The 19,193-nt window shown below is 44.9% G+C and overlaps 1 protein-coding gene across 1 annotated transcript in view; it reads right to left on the bottom strand.

Moving 5' to 3' along the window:
• Positions 1-19,193, bottom strand: part of SARDH (sarcosine dehydrogenase) — a 741,717-nt gene that overhangs the window by 657,229 nt on the left and 65,295 nt on the right. The window contains exon 5 of the mRNA XM_078641957.1: positions 1,011-1,134. Coding sequence (XP_078498083.1) covers positions 1,011-1,134 — 124 coding nt within the window. The remainder of the gene's footprint in view (positions 1-1,010; positions 1,135-19,193) is intronic.

The following is a 19,193-nucleotide window of genomic DNA, read 5'->3' as shown; positions in this document are numbered from 1 at the left end:
ATGCCACCTCTGCTACTTCAGTTTGGCCTCGGACATATGCAAATCGGTTAACATCGTGGTCCAGTAGGAACAGTCTAGTTGGTAGGAGCCAGGCCAGGTCCTCGCTGAGCTAGAACACAAGCAATCAGAATCCAATTTCGTCCTGATTGGGGCTTGGCAGTCAGGCGAGCTTGGCTCCAGAGGCACAATGAGAATGGACCATATTCCTGGGCCTACCGGTCGCACACAGGGTGCTGCACCAAAACACACAAAAAAGAGATGGATGGAATGCTTTAATTAATCAATGGCACTGGTAATTATTCCGTCTGCACCCCAGTCCAGAGTTATTTTTCACACCTTACATCTCAGTTTGGAGTCAGCATATGCAAATCAAACTTGACCCTTGTCCAGTAGGAATAGTCCAGTCCAAACTGCCAGGACACGTCCTGCCTGAACCAGAAGAGAAGCAACCCAATCAGTCCATCAATCACTTTTTATGGACTAGCTTAACAATGCAGCTGTCGTCAGACAATTATGTGAGAATCACCATCCCCAGTAGAGGGGTTTTGGCTCCACCTTTATGTTAGGAGCTAGGAGTTCATTGGATAGAAGTTGTGTGCAGCCACAAAAAATGTGCATTCTCATGCTATTTACTTGTAATGCTTCACATTACCATGAGACAATCCCTTAAAGTCAGACCTATTAGCACTACCAATGCTTGTTTGTATATTTTTTTAATGAATGTTCTGCATAAACAATTAAACAAAAGTATTAAGGAAAGAACCAAAGTCTGGACATCACTGCCCTCTTTTGTCTTTAGGCACAATAAGCAACCACAACCACATAATGTGGGGTGTGCAATCTGTTGAATCATTTGTAAAAGGCTTTAGGGGTTTCTGTGTTCTCTGAAAAGCAATAATTGCTTGAGGAACAAAACGTGCAAAACACACCAGAACGAGTTTGGAAAAAACACAAGGGTTTCATTAATAAAAAAAATACTTTCATAATGGACTTGGCGTGCTATATCTTACCCGCACAGTTCACCACACAGGGAGTCTGGATAGTTCCATGCTCCGTCTCCACTGCTGCCACCCGCTTCACACCCAGGTCATCCGTCCGCACCTGCACACCAGTGACTGGGCAGTTCTCAATGACCTGCAAAAGCAAACGAGTCTATAATCATAGGCATGCAAGAGAACACAGTGGAATTTAGCAAACACTTTACAGAACTCTATATGCTGGAACCAAGATACTACTGGAAGGGACGCCCATAGCAAATCACCAACATTGAAAGAAACACAAATATCTCCAGTGGCCTCACTCTTCCAAATAGAAAGCTACTGGAGCATCATCTTGAATTATGGCCCTTTGTGGTTAATTCTTGGCAACTTATATGAACCCACAACAATAGGAACACGAAAGGTACATCACATCACATGTAGATATTCTTTACAAAACTTGGATAGGATTTAGATTCTTTTGCCGCATACTACAGCACAACAAAGAATTTAATCCACACCTTCGGCAAGTTTTCAGACAGCCACAAACAGTACCTGGAAGTCACCTACCCAAGGTGATAAATTGCAAAAACAGTGAAAGAACTCTAGTCAAATCAGTCATCGAGAATATGCAGCGTACAGAAAATGGTTTCTATATACACTATCAAAAGACATTAAAGTGCACTAATATTGTCTGTGCTGCGTAAGTGATTTTCCCCCCTCATAGTTGAGAACTTTCATTCAGTGGTTCAGGCTGTTGTCCTCACCCACATAGATAGGGGAGCGGCTATACACAATCCTTATTGGGCTCTCTAAATGAGCATGTGCTGTGAAGAGGTGCCTCCAACGTGCCCACTAACTTTGATGTGGCGAGGAGGTAATCTAGGTTTGCTTCAATCTTCAGCCCTTTATATTTTTTACATCTCAGTTTGAACAAGCCTGTTTACCTGGCTCTAACCTCTCTTTAGGTGGATGGACATGTTCTACTGAGAGACAGAAGTCAGTATGTTATAATTCTGAGTTTCAAGTGTTCCACTTCATCACAGATTTATTGGGTAACGTCATCCGCCTTCAAGCAGGAGCCTTACCAATGTATTTTATTGTTTTGTTCAGCATTTTCTAAAGTGCTTTTCATCAAAGTCCTGTATAATAATTAACGAGACGGTACAAAATATTATTGTAATGATAGGACCGCAAGACAATAAAAGGAGAAACAAAGCCAATAGGATTTAGGTGCGAATTTAAAACATTATCTAACTCTTGCCTTGTCCTTAAACAGCATAGTTTTGTTCTTAATATAATACGGCTTCTGCCATTTTATTTTATTCATTTTGTTATCATCGCAGCACTGTCTCTGGGTAGCAGGGTACTTTACAGAGCTCATATTTATTTATTCTTTCAGGATGTCTTTGGCTTATTGTGAATATGTTTACACTATATATTACTATATTACTCAGTGTACTGCCTTAGTAAAGTTCATGTTTAGAAAAATATATATATGGTTACAAGGAGACATGTAGTGTTAATGGAAGATTTTGTTTCTTTGCTAAATCAAGATGTTCTTGAATATATAAAGACACACACATGCACCCCCCCCTCACCACCTACTGGCAGTCACCAGTAGGTAGTTATATCTAGGACAAACTTTTCCCATAGATGAAGTGTTTTTTGTTTTGCCAATAACTTTGGCACCGTTGGACGAAACTTTAGGAATGTTCAAAAGTAGTTTGTCGCTCACTTCAGCTGCAGTTTAGAAAATTTCAGGGTGATTCAACAAGCGGTGGGAGATAAGAGGAGGGGGGTAAAATGCATTTTCCCTATTCTAGGTCAATGGGGATTTAGCCATATTTAGGTACGACTTCAGCCAAACCAATGAATAGCATTGCATCCAATTTGGCAGAAAGCTAGCTCTTGGGCCAGAAAGAGCCCTTTTTGTGATTTGGGGTAAATCTGTTCAGTAGTTGCAGAGTTATTGAAGAAAAAACCAAAATTGCATATCCAGGAGCGCAGATCTTTTGAGGATCAATCACAGCACTCCATGAATCTTTGTGCCAACAGCAAGCAATGTCATGATTGGCTGGCAACAACCTGACAGGAAAGCTGTGGCTATCATGTTATGCACCAGGGCATGATCCCGGGGCCTGAAAATGTGAGTGCATAGTGATTGAAGGGGTCAGGATAGAGGTACCCTGCCCCATGGGTCTGTTAGAGGAGTCGCAGAGGGACCCATGAGGTTCAAGAAATTGCCTAAATACCTTCTTTTCCATGTGCAGGAATCCGCAGAGCCCTTGTGGTCACACAAGTGAAGTTGAGACAGTTAGGCAATAGAACTAAAAAACTTTGGAAATTCACTGAAGGAACCCAAGGTTAGAGTGACCTTTTTGTTAGGCTCAGATTTTGCATTCACAAAACCATAGAAATTCCTGTTATAGTTACCTGAGTTAACTATAAGTTATGTCAATGTAATGCACTGCTTTTGACCTCAAATATTTCATCTCACATGACATGGTGAGCGACATCACTGTTGACATCTCAAATGATATCACGGATGACATAATCTGGGGAAACATATGTCGTTTATTACACCACAAATACCACGATTACTGACAGACGCATTTCAGCCCCCCTGGCCTTTGTCAATGTCAGTGTGTCCACGTCATTACCCATTTTATATATATAATGAAACATGGCTAGGCGGTAGCTTCATGGCATAGAAACAATTGTGCTAGCAAATGTTGTGTCAATCAATCATAATATTTGCTGCGGTGGTGACTGTCTTATCCTAGTGCCTCAGAACTCTAATACAATAGGTAAATCCCATGCTGCCTAATTATCTGTATCAGATAAATAATGCCGTTCATATCCTATTGTTGTTAAAGAAAATATGATTATAGGTATATTCCTTCAATTTATCTCCACATGATTGCTTAATCTGAAAATCTCTGGGACTCCATACTACTGTGACTGCATTCTAAGCAATACTCACATCATACTAAAAACTGATATTCAGGACAGAAAGTGTGGCTTTCTTACGTGTGAATTTATCAGCCATTTGGAGCTTGGTTGTGGGCTTTTTCTGGTGCAACACTGTCCGCTATTTATCAGACAACCACTGATGTGTTGGCTTATCACTCATAATGAATGGCTAGCCATCATGCCCTGTATTGGTTGTTGCCACTTGTAGGGTATCAATAATAAAAGGTCAATGGTCCATTGTATGGGGCTAGATTCCCTGGGAATTTCCATTCCACGGTTTGTAAGATACCGGCCTATGTGTAAAGTGAACTGGTGCAGTAATAATACACTAAAAGTGATAACCAAATTAGTGCTTAAAAGGTGTATTGCTTCCAATACTCTCTAAATATGTGCTGCCACCCTATATGCGTTCACAACTCCTCTTCGCTTTTGGGTTCCGCACCGGACTCTCGTTTGCATCTCTAGGATGTATCTTGACTAGTGGTCTCAGAGGCCTGACTCTGTCCCCTCCTCTCTCATTTTGTTAGACGTGGTCCATGCATAGGAAACGCCGTAATTTACTGTTACTGCTGTGGTCTGCAGCAAAGTGTCTGGCCACTGGGTACATTCCATCCTGATTATCTATTGCCCGCACATGCTCCAGCACTCTTTTCTTTGCTGGATGCATCATGCTGCCTATACATCTCTTGCCACATGTGCACACTAGGCAATACATGATGAAGTTAGAATTGTAGTTAAGGAGTTAAATAATCTGTTTGGTATTTTCTTCTGCCTGTGACCTATTATTCCTTAACCTTACTACTTCCCTTGCATACTTTGCATCTGGTACATGGTAGAGACCCAGTAATCTTGGGTGTCTCTGATCTTTCATCAGTATAATGACTATGTACCAGTAGATCCTTAAGGGATGTACTAGTTTGATGTGCGACATGTGGAGCTACCGGTAGTGTGGGACCAATAACCTGGTCCATATGTAGAAAATTCCAGTGTTTTCTAACTATCTGATTAAATTCTGCTGAGAAATTTTAATCAGCATCGTCACCGATTCCCCTCCTTCACCCTGCTTCTTTTGAACTAGTAGCCATTGTATGTCCATAGCCTGTACCTTCATAGCTACGGGGCTCAAAACGCGTCTGTCAGTAATTGTGGCATTTGCGGCAAAATAAATTGCATATGTTTATAACCTTCCCCGGAGTGCAACGCCTTTTGTGCTGGAATATATATTTTACACTGGTAATAATAGATAGCTATGGTTCGGGCCAGTCATAACTTGGTGGGTAATATGGCGGCAGACATTCAATCTTAAGAATTGGATTACTAACACAATGGATGAATTAGACCCTGTAATACATGTAGAGAAGAAAAAAAAAAATCTCGGGCATTCTCACCATGGTTTACTCAGGTTTTATCTGAACATCAGTACTGTAAGCACTTACAACAAAATTGGTAGTAGGTCTACAATTCGGAGGGTTTGCTTAGTTTTAGAAATGCCCAAAAATCAATCACATGTTTGCGTTCTTGATAGAACAAATTCAACAAGAATTTATGACCTTATACTTCTGATGTGACTCGGTGGTGGTTATCCCTCTGATGTCATTGACTGAAACTGACTGCCTTCAGGAAAACCACTTCAGCAATGTCACATCAGGCCAATTTGTCCTGTAAACCAGAAATGCCAAATGATCCTTGCCCCAGTCCTTTCTTCATAAAGTCATTGCCAAGCCTGTGAAAAATGAAATTCTGAATACATCATTATCTACTGACAGTGATTAAACCTCTGCAGAAAAATCCCTTAGTTGATCCAACAGTTCTTTCCAATTTGCAACCCATTTCATTATTACCTGCATTTTTGGTACACGCTCATTTGCTCCACGTTCCAACCAAGAATTTCCACTGAATCTGCTTTGTTAGAGGTTGCGTATACCTTTAAATTGACTTTGGTAGGAGGAAAAATGCCTTGCTGATATTACTAGACTTATCCGCTGCATTTGATACCAGCGCCCATAAAACATTTGCTCCATTGTATCCAAGACCATGGGATTTCTAGAATGGCTTTGTCTTGGACTAAATCATTCCTTACAGATAACAGACAAATGGTCTGGTTAGGAACCGTCTCATCCACAGAAACATCAGGGATTACACTGGGCTCGTCTTTGAGCCCTGTTCTTTTTTATATTTATATGGCCCCGCTGATCTCCCCAATTGCCTCCATCTTCTATGTGGATCCTACCTTTGGATAAGACATCCTTCAGTTCAGAGATCAAATTAAAAAAAAACTGCCTCACCGCAGTAATCCGGTGGTTGCAATCCAATCATTTAAGGTGTAATACTGATAAAACAGATTATGCTGCTTGGCACTTCCAATCTTTTGCCCCAGTCCAACGGTGGCCAAATTTGGCACGCTATCCTCCCGCCACTGTCTAGACCATTAGGAATCTGGGAGTAAAATTTGACGCCTTCCTGTCTTTCCGTTCACAAGCCTTTGCAGAGGCAGGGATGTGATTTTAATTTATTAAACTCATAGAAGACATTTCTTTTACTATCTCCCACTGGCGGCCAGTGAGACCGTGGCCTGCACACTGATAATGTAGGTTAGTTCTTCCAAACAGACTGTTCAGAAATTCCAAGATGTGTGGCATGCAGCTGCCATACTGGTATTTAAACGCCCGAGATGCTTATCTACCTCAGCAGTGTTGAGGGCTCTACACTGGCTGCCAGTACATAAAAGGGTGTTTTTTAAAATCCTTTTATTAATTTTCAGAGCCTACAGGTCCACAGAGCTGAGATACTTATTGGCCAGATGTACTCACTACATTAAAAATAGGCCCTTAAGCTCCTCCCATGCAAACCTCCTCGAGTCCATCTCTTTTAGGCTCCCGATACAAGATGGTAACTCTTTATTGGTTCTATGCACCAGGGCTTGGAATAAACTCTCTCCTTTTTTAAGAGTCATTGACGTTGAGGCAATGTCCGAAAAGCAGTTAAAGATCCAGCTCTTTACAATCCCCGATTTGCTCTGCTACTTCCTGATCCTTTTTATTAGGTCTCGCCTACGCAATGCGCATGCGTTGCATAGGAAAGAGACCTGTAGCCATCGTTTGCCTTTTTCAGGCTAAAACGTGCACGTGTTCCATTGCCTTCAATGGCAACGCGTGCACGTGTGGCTATTCCCTTGCAGGAGCGAGCGCCACCATATAGTAGCAATTATCGCTCCCGCAAGGGAATTGCTTAGGTCCCCCTCTTCCCCCCCCCCCCCCCCCCCTCTTACTGGTGCACGCACCTCCCCCTGTTGCCGGCAGCCTGCCTCGCTTGTTGCTTTAGGTTTCCAGACATGTTTAGTTAGCAACCGACCCCGAATGTGAATAGCGGGCCCAGCTCTTTAATTAACCGCACGTTTAATCATAGTAGCGGTTTTATTTCTTCTGTTGGATTCACATTGAGACATGTGAGCCTCGACGCTCCCCAGTACACGCTTTTACGGTATCTTGCGCTCATTTTTGTTTAGGTAGCAGACGTTGGTGATATGTGATTAGCAGGTTTGAAAAACCATACAGCGACCCGTCTTTCGCCCTAAAGCGATGGTCTGTATTCGCAAATCTACAAAGCCATCCACTTTTGATAGCGCACCACGTAATGAATGGCGGAGACATCGCCACCTGGACCAAGATGCCGTGGCACCAGGCCGCGCATCCCAAACAAGTGTTGCAGCTGTATACAGGCTCTTCTGTTCATCGCAAACAGAGTGAAGGACAGAGAGGCTTCAGAAACGGATCTTCACTGTTGAAACTAAACAGGTGTACTTTTACTAGCAGTGGAGTGCAGTGCTGCCTTCCTGCAGGGCCTGGGACCCCGGGGGTCTGGTGATAAATGGCCGTCCAGCTTCTGTGATTGATTGATTTCTTTTGCCCTTTGCGCTAAGTGCTGGTCATTACGCCCACAGAACGGTGTGGGGGTGTTAATAGCGCAGCAGTAGGGATGCGCAATGTCCCCAGACTGAAGATGTGTGCGGGGGGCCATACAACCGCGACAGTGGCCCGCGGCTGAACACGGCTCAGTGGTGTCACACATGATCACTTAACGCAGACCCAAGCACTACTTTCGCTCTCAATTTAGCAAAATCGGAGCTACTTCAGGCAATTTTGGGCCCATTTACTTCTTCGAGCTGCTGTTCCACACAAATCCCAATTTATACCTTTGCTTGTGTACTCGTGAGAGGCGCCCGTGACGTTACTAGCTCACGCCCCTCCTCGTCTAGGATCGAAAAGACGGTGGTCGGTTGAGAAGGTGGGAGCCTGGGAGAGATGTCTACTCATGTGGAGCTGGAGTGAAAGGGGGGGTCTCTCCAGCCATCTGTGAAGGAGGCCCCACTGTTGGCTCTGGGCTGGAGTGGCAGCCTTGTTGCTGCACCCTTAGTACATAAGCTTAAGATCCTACGAGGTGTACAGAAAGGCCACTCACTTCGGCGGCCTGCTTGGCTATAGCGGAGGAAGGGCCACACCACCGCAGCTTCCTTCAGTCTGAGGTAAGATGATTGTTCTCTTTTCTTTAGTATTACTTTGTTTCTGCAGGCCTTAGCCATCCCCTCCTCCCGCTCTTCCCTCGCAATGTCATTACCATTTGGACTGCGTACCACCGGGTCCTGCAGTAGTTGCTGCTTAATCCTGCATTAAAGTTGCCTGCCAGTGCCTAAATGAGCTCTCCCTCCACCCCACTGCATGGTCCCGTCTTCCATGGCATGTCTCAAGAAAACTGCTCAGTCTCCCCACACCGTCTCATTTTCCTTTAATGTACTTACCCACCCTACCCGCCATCTAATCCGTTCTCTCACTGGCGACATTAGATCAATCGTGTCCTTCTGACTGCAGCCCGAAGCTGAAATATTGACAAAGCCGAAAACTGGAAACAGATGGAACACCCGGCTGTCTGCGAGTCCTTCCCCAGAAATGTAATTTGACATCATTAAGTCTGCTTTTAAAAATGAAATGCTTGGAATTTTTTATAGTTTGTGAGTAGCAATTTGTATATGGTTCTAGCGCTACGATATTTCTTGAGATGCGTCTTTAGTGGAATGATGGCTCTGCCTTGACACCGACCAATGCAGTGTTTCAGCTGCTCAGTTGTTTAGTGTGGAAGTGGCGTAACACCCTGAACAGTAGTGGTGGACAAGCCAATAATTTGCAGGGAGACCAGAGCCAAGGGTCCGGCTCGCATCTTAAAGCCCGTGCACGAGCCGAGCCCTAATAATGTTTGCTGGGTAAATCACTGTTAGACCTGGCACCATTGGCGTGGGTCTCCCTTCCATTTTTGTTACTGTGCCTCATGTGTTTTGCTGTTGCTAGCTGCTCAGAGCACTGTGACACTGCCAATCAGTGCCACAGTGCAAGTGCTCCCTATATAAAAGTGTATACATTGATTGGTTTCCATGATTGGCTTATTTGGTTTACTGTCAGATCCCAGTAAAGTGCACCAGGAGTGCCTAGGGCTTATAAATCCAAATGCTGCTATTGGGCCTGCAGCACTGGTTGTGCTACCCACAGAAGCAGCCCTGTAAAATGTGTCGAAGGTGTGCCATTGCAGAACCTGCGTGCAGTCTGGTACTGTCATGCTGACCGGGCAAGTGCATCCACTTGCCAGTCCCTAACCTTCCCTTAACTTCATATTAGTCACCCCTAAGGTAGGCCCAAGGGCAGGGTGCATTGTAAGCATGAGGTAGGACAAGCCCGGATGTGTGTGGCATGTCCTAATAGTGAATTACAGCCATTTTCGTTTTTCACTATTGAAAGGCTACCTGTTCTCATAGGCCAGAATGGGCTGTTAGAATTGTTACAACCTATGATCCTAACAGACTCAGGGAACATGGTAGAAATTCGAGTTTAGTATGCCTGAACTCAGAATAATAAAATACATATTTTAGTAAAGTTTATTTTAATGTTCTGTGTTTGCAAATACCACTTTTAGAAAGTTGGTATGTGCTTGCCTAACCATTTCAGCCTGCCTCTGCTCTGATGTGTATCTGCTGTCTGGTTTCTGTGTGTGACAGCCAGGGCTGGGGCGTTCCAGGAGACAGGCTGGGGCTGCCAGATGGTGAATAGGAAGATTACAGCCAGCTGGGTGGGAGGAGTGCACCTAGGTTCTGAATAGGGCTGTGCTCTACCACACAATGCTGGCTCCACCCCCTGTGGAACGTCTGAGGTTTCTGCCCTGCACCTTGTAAAGAAAGAGGGAAGACTGTCAACAGAGTACTCCTGGACTGTACTTTTCACCACAATGCTGGCTCCACCTCCTGCGGAGCGTGTGATGTCTCTCCCCTGCACACTGAAAGCAGAAGCCTGCATCATGTCAACAAAGTGCTCAGAAGCTGGACTGACCTAGGCACAGGCCCCCTGGCCTGAGAGAACAAAAGATTTGCATTATAAATATAGGAGCCCTGCTCCTAAGAAATCAGATCCTGTTTGGAACCAAGAAGAACCTCTGCCCGACGAGAAGGACCTGGGAAAGCTGCAATGAGGAGTACTGTCCCTGACCTGGGGGATTGGCCTGTAGTGGGTGCCTTGCTGCGAGAGGAGAGGAAAAGATTGAAGAAACTTTTATCTACTTGTGCATTCTGAAAGATCTCCAAGGGCTTGTGGGTTAGCTTGCCCCCTGAACGGAGTCCCAGGACTATTGGACTCCTCCTGCCTTCGCGGACGAGCTGCTGAACTTTGCCCGACCTTCCTTGTCGCTGGAGCCGCGACCCCAGTGCGCCTCGTCCCCTCCTTTGCTGTGACGCCTGTGCCCGGCCACCCCGCACCGCGTGAGCCCGCTCTGCTATGAGCCGTCCCTCGCACTGTCCCGCTGGGGCCGCCCGCACTCTGCCTCACCCTCCCTCTTTTGGAGACGCACTCCTCACACCGCGCTCCTGACCCCTGAGGCCGCGCCGCACTGAAGAGCCGGCCCATAAGCCACGTACTGGCTGCGCCATGCCACGCCGCCCGCATCGGAAAAGCAGCCCCCGAACCGAAGGTATGGCTCGAACGCCGCCTAACGCCGTGAACGCATAAGAGAACCAGCATCGCCCACCTCGCTCCTCGAGCCCCCCGCTCTACGCCTCTCACCGAGATGCCTGCAGCAGCCGGGGCCCGCCTCGCAAAGGAGCCGCCAGCATCCTCGGTTTGCCTTCACTTCCCGTACGCCTCATTCGAGCCAGACTCATCACACTAAAGGTACTGTAACTCGACTCGTACCCCTGTGAGAACGCCACGGACCAACGAGTCCGCAACGCTTGTGCTGCCCCCTTTAGACTTTGTTTCCCACACGTTGAGAGTCGGACAAGAAAATTACGCATTTTTTGTAACCAAGAACGCTCTTTCCTAAAATAGTATTGTGGCCTCATTTTACAACGTTATTTGGGTCTTGTGCTAAGTCTTTTATATAAAGAATACCTATTTTTGATACAACCCTGGTGTAGTGTTTTCACTGAGTTACTGTGTGTATTTACAAATGCCTAACCCATAATGCTCCGAGATTAGCCTGGTCTGCTCACGCCACGCAACCTAGAGGATGAGCAGGGGTTATTTTAAAGAGTAAGTCCCTTGCCCTGACTAGAGGAGAGGGTCCCTGGTTGTCACAAGTACTTACCTGTGTCAACCAGAGATCCCCAAATCTAACAATCACCAAGCAAACATCAGGTAAAATGTGATAAAGTTGCTTCAAATTCAAAAATGCGCACTTCTACAACATGTGAAGGTTTAGCATCAAAGTGTCATATTATAGCACTGAGAAGTAGCGACTGAAAGTAACAGTTTTTAAACATCAACGATTACTAAAAGTAATCACTTTTAAACATAAACAATTAGTGCTCTAAGAGGCAAGACAATTGTCACGTAAACCCTACCCTGTACTTGCCCAGATTATTACAAAGCAGCAATGTAGTCTATTAAATCAAGCACAAAAGGTTTTTTGTACCACAGATATTCTGAGCTCACATATTTGTTAGTTTTATGATGCACGATAATGAAGAATAAAGAGTTTTGGTGAAATTTGCCTAAGATCATACAATCTAAGAGGTGAAGCCGCGATTTACCCAGGTTTTCGTGTTTCACTTTGGACAAATCAAATAGGAAACAACCATCTTTTTGTCTTTTCGTAAGTTAAGGATTTGTTTTGCCTCTGTGCATTTTTTGCAGCTTTTAAGTGAACTCGATCCTAAGGCTATATTGGAGCGTTTTGCATGAGTTCCAGTTACATTGCAAAAGGTCGCATTCACTGCTTACAGGCACAAGGAGATTAAGCAATTTGCCCACAATCACAGCATTGCGTGCCCATTAATGTTTGTCAGTGGAAGTAAACGAGGTATGTTTGTGAATGCTGAAAAGGGTCGAAAAATCCTGCTAATGTAACAGAAGACATATGGAAGTAGGTTTCTGATTTTCTACCATGACTTTGTGAGCAGGCTCATGGTGTATATCATCGTCTCCAAATGTGAAAGGTTATGATATTAAAAACGTAACAATACCTCGGGGACAGCCTTGGTGACATCACCGGTCCTGCAGAATATTATTGAATGCCATTACACGGCTCAAGAGTTAAGTTTTTTACTTTTCCTGACGTACGAAAAGTTGAGTTTCACTTGCATGTATGTTTCAAATGGGTGTTTTTTTAATAGCGGAGTTTCAGAACCTATAGGTACGAGCCTGCGGTTTGCCTTGAAGGCTACATTGCACCTCCACCATCACACTTGCTAGCCACAGCTCTAATCACATTTCTAAGTGCTCACCATGGCTTTTCAAGACTCAGCCTTATACACACCTGCTATCAGCCCACTCTTAGCATTCAGAAGAGGGAGAACCACCACTATGCACACTGCATTCACAAGAGTCATCATCAGCATTCCTCCCCCTCCCCCACACACAGTCAAGCTTTTAGGAAGGGTTTGTGAGGCCATGATCCAAAACTTCACCAGGGGCCCAATTCCTGGTTCTCGTAGCGCAAACTACAATAACCTTCACAGAAGAGGACTAGCACATAAGGGAACTACAGAAACGCCTCACATTTTCATGTGCTCATCTCTACTTTTAATATTCTTCTGTCAGAAAGCTCCATTGCATTGCACCTTTTTCACCAGAACAAGATCCCCTAAACATTTCCCCTTGAAGTCCTCAATCAATCACAATGTATTACCCTGTTAACACTATTGGTGGAGGAGCACAGCCATAGCTCACACAAGGCACAAAGAGGCCTCACATGCCAGTTCACAGCATTCTGATTTCCAACAAGCAAGCAGTGGTGAGCACTGTAAGGTGTTTGAGTACAGTGTGAAGCTGGCACTGGTGGGCAGAGATGAGCTGGACTCATGGGCAGCATGTGAAGGTGGCATTGGTGGATAGAGTGAGGTGCCAGAAACAGTGGACATAGTAAAAGTTACCATACTTTTTTTCTGCCACACTCACAACATCTCTGTGTGGTCCTCTGTGTAATAGCCTCCCCAAAAAAACCAACACTCAGCAATTTCTTAAATGCTAAATAATTCATTTGTATTGCCTTATGAACCGTCCTGCGTCCTCAAATTTGCTTGAAAATGCATCATTTGTCCACTCTTTTTTCAAAATTTTCTCGGGGAGAGAAACCCCCTCCCTGAACCCCCTGTACGTTGTTTGAGGTCGCTTGCTGCGCTCGCTATAGTGCAGTACACCAGTAATTTTACGCCCTACCACTTTCAAATGGCACCAGCTGCCACTGGTTCCAGAGTAGCATGCTACTCGCTGTAAAGCGCTTCAGCACCTTGCCTAAGGTAGTAAATACAGATTCAATGCAATACACAGCACCTTGTCTCCCCACCCTTCAGTCTCATCTCAGGGGCTTGCGCCAAGCACATGAATGGCCACCGTGCCCGCTCAGATCTAAATTGAACCCCACCACTGGTGTCCCTAAAGGTACTTGGATCTCTGTGCCACACACATGGTCGGTACACCAGGACCAACGGGGCATATCCACTCTCACCTGCTCTTAAAATAAAAATATTGGCTGTAGATTTCTATTATTAATTCAAATTTGTTGACATTGCTGTATATGATATTGAAGACACAGCATTTCTGTGAGATATTTCAGTTACGATATACCGATGTTGTGTCTCTTACGTTTACCATGGTATTACTGCCCATATGTTATCTTACTCATGCTACCCTAGTATTCAGCAATCTTGTTCACAGCCCCCCTCAATTAAAAACAAGCATTGGCTTAGCCAATAGGTCTCGCCTTTGGGACCTTATAAGTATTTAGCCATGCAATACTTGATGTTGTTGCATCAAGGATATTGTGCTGGATAATGTAGTGTAGTTCCTATATTCCCAATAGGCTCTGTGCATTGGAATAACATATCCTATAGATTTGACGTAGGACTTATGTCTACTAGGTCTCTATTGAATATATTAGACTTAATTGTGAGTGCCAGCTAGCTCAGAGGTCACTAGAAACTTTCTTGATAAACAAGAAGGGATTAGTTTCTGACAACCGCATAAACATGACAACTTTGTTTCCCCAAGAATAAAACTGATCTTCAGAGTCGTGGAAACAATAGATAGATATTTTACTCAGTCAATCGTGCATGCTTCGTTTCATAAATGTAAATAAAATGTAAATGTGGGATACTTGTAAAGCGCACTGTTACTCTACCCGAGTGTCCTGGCGCTGTAGACCGCTGGGGAACCCGTCCTGGTTTTCCCTGTGAGATGGTCCCTTTCTGGGTATCTCCAGGGTGAAACCAGGCATCCCCGGCGTCTGTGGGGGGCCGTTGTACAGATGAGGCAAGCTTAATGCCCAGAGTTACAGAGTGTGTTCCCTGGTTTCAGTAGGCACCGAGGCGAGAATTATCGAGTCCATTGACCCTTGTCCAAGACCCTGCCGCGTCGGGAATTGAACCCTGGTCCCGGGCCGTTCTCTGCTTACAGGTCTGCCGCCTCTAACCAGTGAGCCACACCTCTTCATCAGCGGTGCAGAGAAATAGAGAGACTGGCTTTTTCAATAAAAGGATTTATTGAACAGTCTTCTTTCTCAAGCAAGTAAAGTGAACTGCTACAATCGTAATACTGGTTGCAAAGTATAATGCGTACAGTAGGAAAAGTATTATAAAATAATACTGTAAAAGAATTGTATGGTTCCTGGACCATAGATAAATACATACATAAATAACAAAGCTAAAAAGTACTCAACTGGTGCTTCTAAAATACACCTACCCCGATGTATCTAACCTAAGTCTAGTACAAGGGAAGAAGTAAGTGAGGTGTAGCATAGGTTTAGTTTTTCTTTGCCAAGAATCTAACCAAGATTTCTCTTAGGGTCTAATCAGCTCCGTACCTTGGTTTTAGAATGTAGGAGGCCTGGTATCTCTGACTCGGGACTCGATTTCCCAACACCCTGCGAGGGGAGCTTGATAAAGCTGGGGCTGGATTCTCAGCGAGAGAAAGGGCAGCTTCTTTGTCGGTGCGTCAGCTGGAGGGTCCGCTTCCTTCGGCACTTGCTGTAGCGAGTTGCGTCGGGCAAGTAGATAGTCTAGCTGCTCCGAACCACCGTGTGTTTGCTAGGGCAAGTGTAGGCATATTTATACCTTGAAGGTGCCTAGTTTGACGTAAAGTCGGACATAATAACGTCATCAAAGAACCCCAAGGGAATGGTAGTTCTTTGAAAATTCCATGATTTCTAGGACAAATCAATATTCAAGTAAGGGGATGTATCGGACTGCTGAAGCCGAGTTTTCCAAGAAATCGTTGCGGCTTTTTGGAACAAGTGGAAGTAGCCATGCCTGTATTTGGACTGGATGGGTTATGTCTAAATATGGCTATGATTTCTATGCCTATATAAGGGCAATGTGAATTATAGCTATACAAGGGCATGAATCAGTAAATTACGCTTGGATTCTAAAATGCTACACAACAATAACTAAACACTTATAAGGTCCCAAAGGCGAGACCTATTGGCTATGCCAATGCTTGTTTAGTGTTTTTCCTGAGTTCAGTTTCGCACGAGTGAGTGGCTTCTTTCACAAAGTGTCAGGATGCTCCTGCGGCAGTGACAGCACGCTTTATTAGAATGCAATTTAATTCAAGAGCTTGCAAGGGAAAGGCATGTTTTGTGGATACTTTTGCTGCTGTTTGACGAATCCGCACAAAGACTTAAAAAAGTGCATCCACTTAGTGTCCTTATGCTAAGTTTCGTGTTGGTCTATCAAGCAGGGGCAAAGAGCAACAAGGGGAGGGGTGCGTGTTGCCCAAAAGTACCACTGTACAGCATGCATAACCCCTAAACTTCACAGTAAACACCAAAAGTTAAATTGAAGTTATTGTTTTAAGAACTTAACAAGTGACTTAGTAGGTAACATAATCAGAGGACCAAAATCCATAACTTGCATAACAACCATGCAAACCATAACGCACTCACCAAATGCAATGCTTACGAAGTCACAATATTTATAAAAACACCTAAAAGCTGAATGTAATGAAAGTCATCACATAATCAAATCAACTAATGATAGTACATTCACAAAAGTAATCTTCAAGATTATTTCAAAAATCGAAATTTCAACTGTTTCATTTAACCCCTTCGCTGTGGGACGTTTTCACCTGTTGTGCGGGGGGAGGGGGGCCGCGCGCGGCGCCGCTGTGCTTGTGACAAGCTCGGATCGTCATGAGGCACAGTGGAGTTGCACTCATGACGAGCGGAACTCGTCACGACCACACCAGTTTTGGAACGTTCAGCACAGCGGGGAAATTATCCCTGCGTGTGAACGTTCCAACGGTCATGACAAGCTCAGCTCGTCATGAGCACAGCTCAACCGTGCCTTATAATGAGCTGAGCTCGTCATGAGCATGGAAAGTGTTAAGGAAAGGCCATGAGCATAGGATTTTGTGACTAATTAACTGTTTATGAAGGTGAATATATATTGACAAGTAAATCCAAAGCCCAAGTCATTAAACAAAACATATAAAATGGCAACAATCATGCGTAGAAATTGCTTTCTGCAATAATCAAAACATAAACCTAACCCATATTTCCCATAATGCAGGTTTGCAACCAAAGGAAATTGCAAACTAATTTTTTACAAAACAATGTCCACCCCCCAAAATTAAACCCTAGAAATGGATCTTGCCACCCTATTTCCAGACAACTCGTCGACTAACAATCTGTCTTTCTAGATAGTATTCATGTTATCCTTCAAGTGGCGCTTTTCCAGCTCTTGAAGGGCAATCTCACATCTACATGTTTCTACCCTTTAAGATCAACTGAGCAACCATTCACTGACTCATGGATTATTTAAAGCTTCCTTAAAAGGTTGACTAGGTGGCAACGTGTTTGAAGAAGAAAACCTAGGATCCAGAGAACATGGTTCACTTCTGCCCTATTATTGAACAGAGACATTAGTGAAAATAATCTGTGGGGGCCACATTTAGCTTTTAGGCTGGTTAAAGTACAAAGACAGATCAGCCAGCAGCCTAATGCTTTCTGCATATATGATATTTATTACTGGCTGATGAGTCACGGTGGAGCATTATAAGTGATCAATAAAGGATTTTGTTGAAAAAATGTAAGACGAAGATTGGTTTCCAGGGGAAGGGGGTGTCATTGAGCTACTCTGCCTGCCTTCTAGCTGTTAGAAGGATAACTAAGGTCATCTAAAGGCTCTTTCTCCAACCCCAATAGATCTCCGATTAGCTGAACTCCTTATCCTTCCTTTATAGTTATATTTCAAGTAAGGACTATGAACACGAGTACTACTGCTTGGTGGGTGACTATCACTTATTTATTTATTTATTTATTTATTTTTTAGATTTCTAAAGCGCGGAGTCACCTCCAGGGGTATCCCAGCGCTGAACCTATTACCACCAGTGGAGGATAGTCAGGAGTGGGATGGATGGCTCAGGGAAAGAGTAGTGTTTTGAGAGCCTTCCTAAATTTTAGAAGGTTTGGTTCTGTTCTGAGGCTCAGGGGCAGTGTGTTCCATTTTTTTCCCGTATTGACCGAGAAGCGGCGGCCACCGAACCGGGCCTTCTTCACCTTAGGGACCGTGATGAAGTTCCCATGTTCGGAGCGGAGCGCTCTTGTGGGTCGGTAGGGAGTGATCCAGTTCCGAAGGATAGGGGGGCCAGCATTGTGCAGTACCTTGTGGGCCAGACATAGGGCCTTGAAGGTAACTCTTTCCCTAATAGGGAGCCAATGCAGCGTCCTCAGGGCGGGCTTGGCAGATGTTCTCGCCGGGGTGTTTGTGAGGAGTCGGGCTGCGGCATTTTGGGCTTTTTGAAGAGTTTGGAGTGATACTTCTGGGGATCCTAGGTATATGGCATTACAGTAATCCAGCCTCGATAAAATTAGGCCTTGGATCAGCAGGAGGCGCGATTGGAAAGGTAGTAGGGGGAGTACCTTCCTGCATGATCTCAGTAGTCCGTAGCAGATGCCGGCTGTCTTTCTTGCCTGAGTCCTAAAGGAGAGATCAGTCTCTAGCCACACTCCGAGGCTCTTGACCTCAGTCTTGGGGGTGGGGGGTTCACCCATGCAGGCGGGCCAGATGTTCGGGGGAAGGCTCGTGGTGTTATGCCCTAGGAGCAGAATCTCTGTCTTGGAGCCATTTAGTTTCAAGGCAGAGTTGCTCATCCACTGATGTACACTGGTTAGACAGTCGTGGAGATTAGAGGGCTCTAGCCTGGGGTGGGAGAGCGTTACCACTAACTGGGTGTCGTCGGCGTAGCTGACTATGGATACTCCATAGGGTGACACCAGTTCCTCCAGTGGGGCCATATACACGTTAAACAGCGTGGGGCTCAGGGATGAGCCCTGAGGCACGCCACACTGGAGGGGAATGGAGGGGGAGCGGCTTTCACCTTCCCATACTTGGAAGGAGCGTCGAGAGAGAAAGGATGAGAGCCATTTCAGTGCCCTGTCTTTTACCCCGATATTATCGAGACGGTGGATCAGGACCTGGTGACTGACCGTGTCGAAGGCCGCACTCAGGTCCAGGAGGACCACTGCCACTGATCCTCCTGTATCGATAATTTCCCTGGTCTTTTCTACTGCAGCCAGGAGGGCGGTGTCCGTGCCCTGACCTGGTCTGAAGCCCGTCTGGGAGTCGTTTAGGAGATGGTTTGACTCCAGAAAGTGTGATAATTTTTTATTTGCTAGTTTTTCTGCCACCTTGCCTATCCAAGGGAGGAGTGAGATGGGTCTATAGTTGGATAGGTCGGCAGGGTCTAGCGATGGTTTTTTAAGGAGTCCTTT

The sequence above is a fragment of the Lissotriton helveticus genome, chromosome 5_1 (genome assembly GCF_964261635.1).
Source record: "Lissotriton helveticus chromosome 5_1, aLisHel1.1, whole genome shotgun sequence".
In the NCBI taxonomy this organism is placed as follows: Eukaryota; Metazoa; Chordata; class Amphibia; order Caudata; family Salamandridae; genus Lissotriton; species Lissotriton helveticus.
Note: the sequence above shows the minus strand (reverse complement) of the source record. Positions and strands in the feature narration are given on the sequence as shown.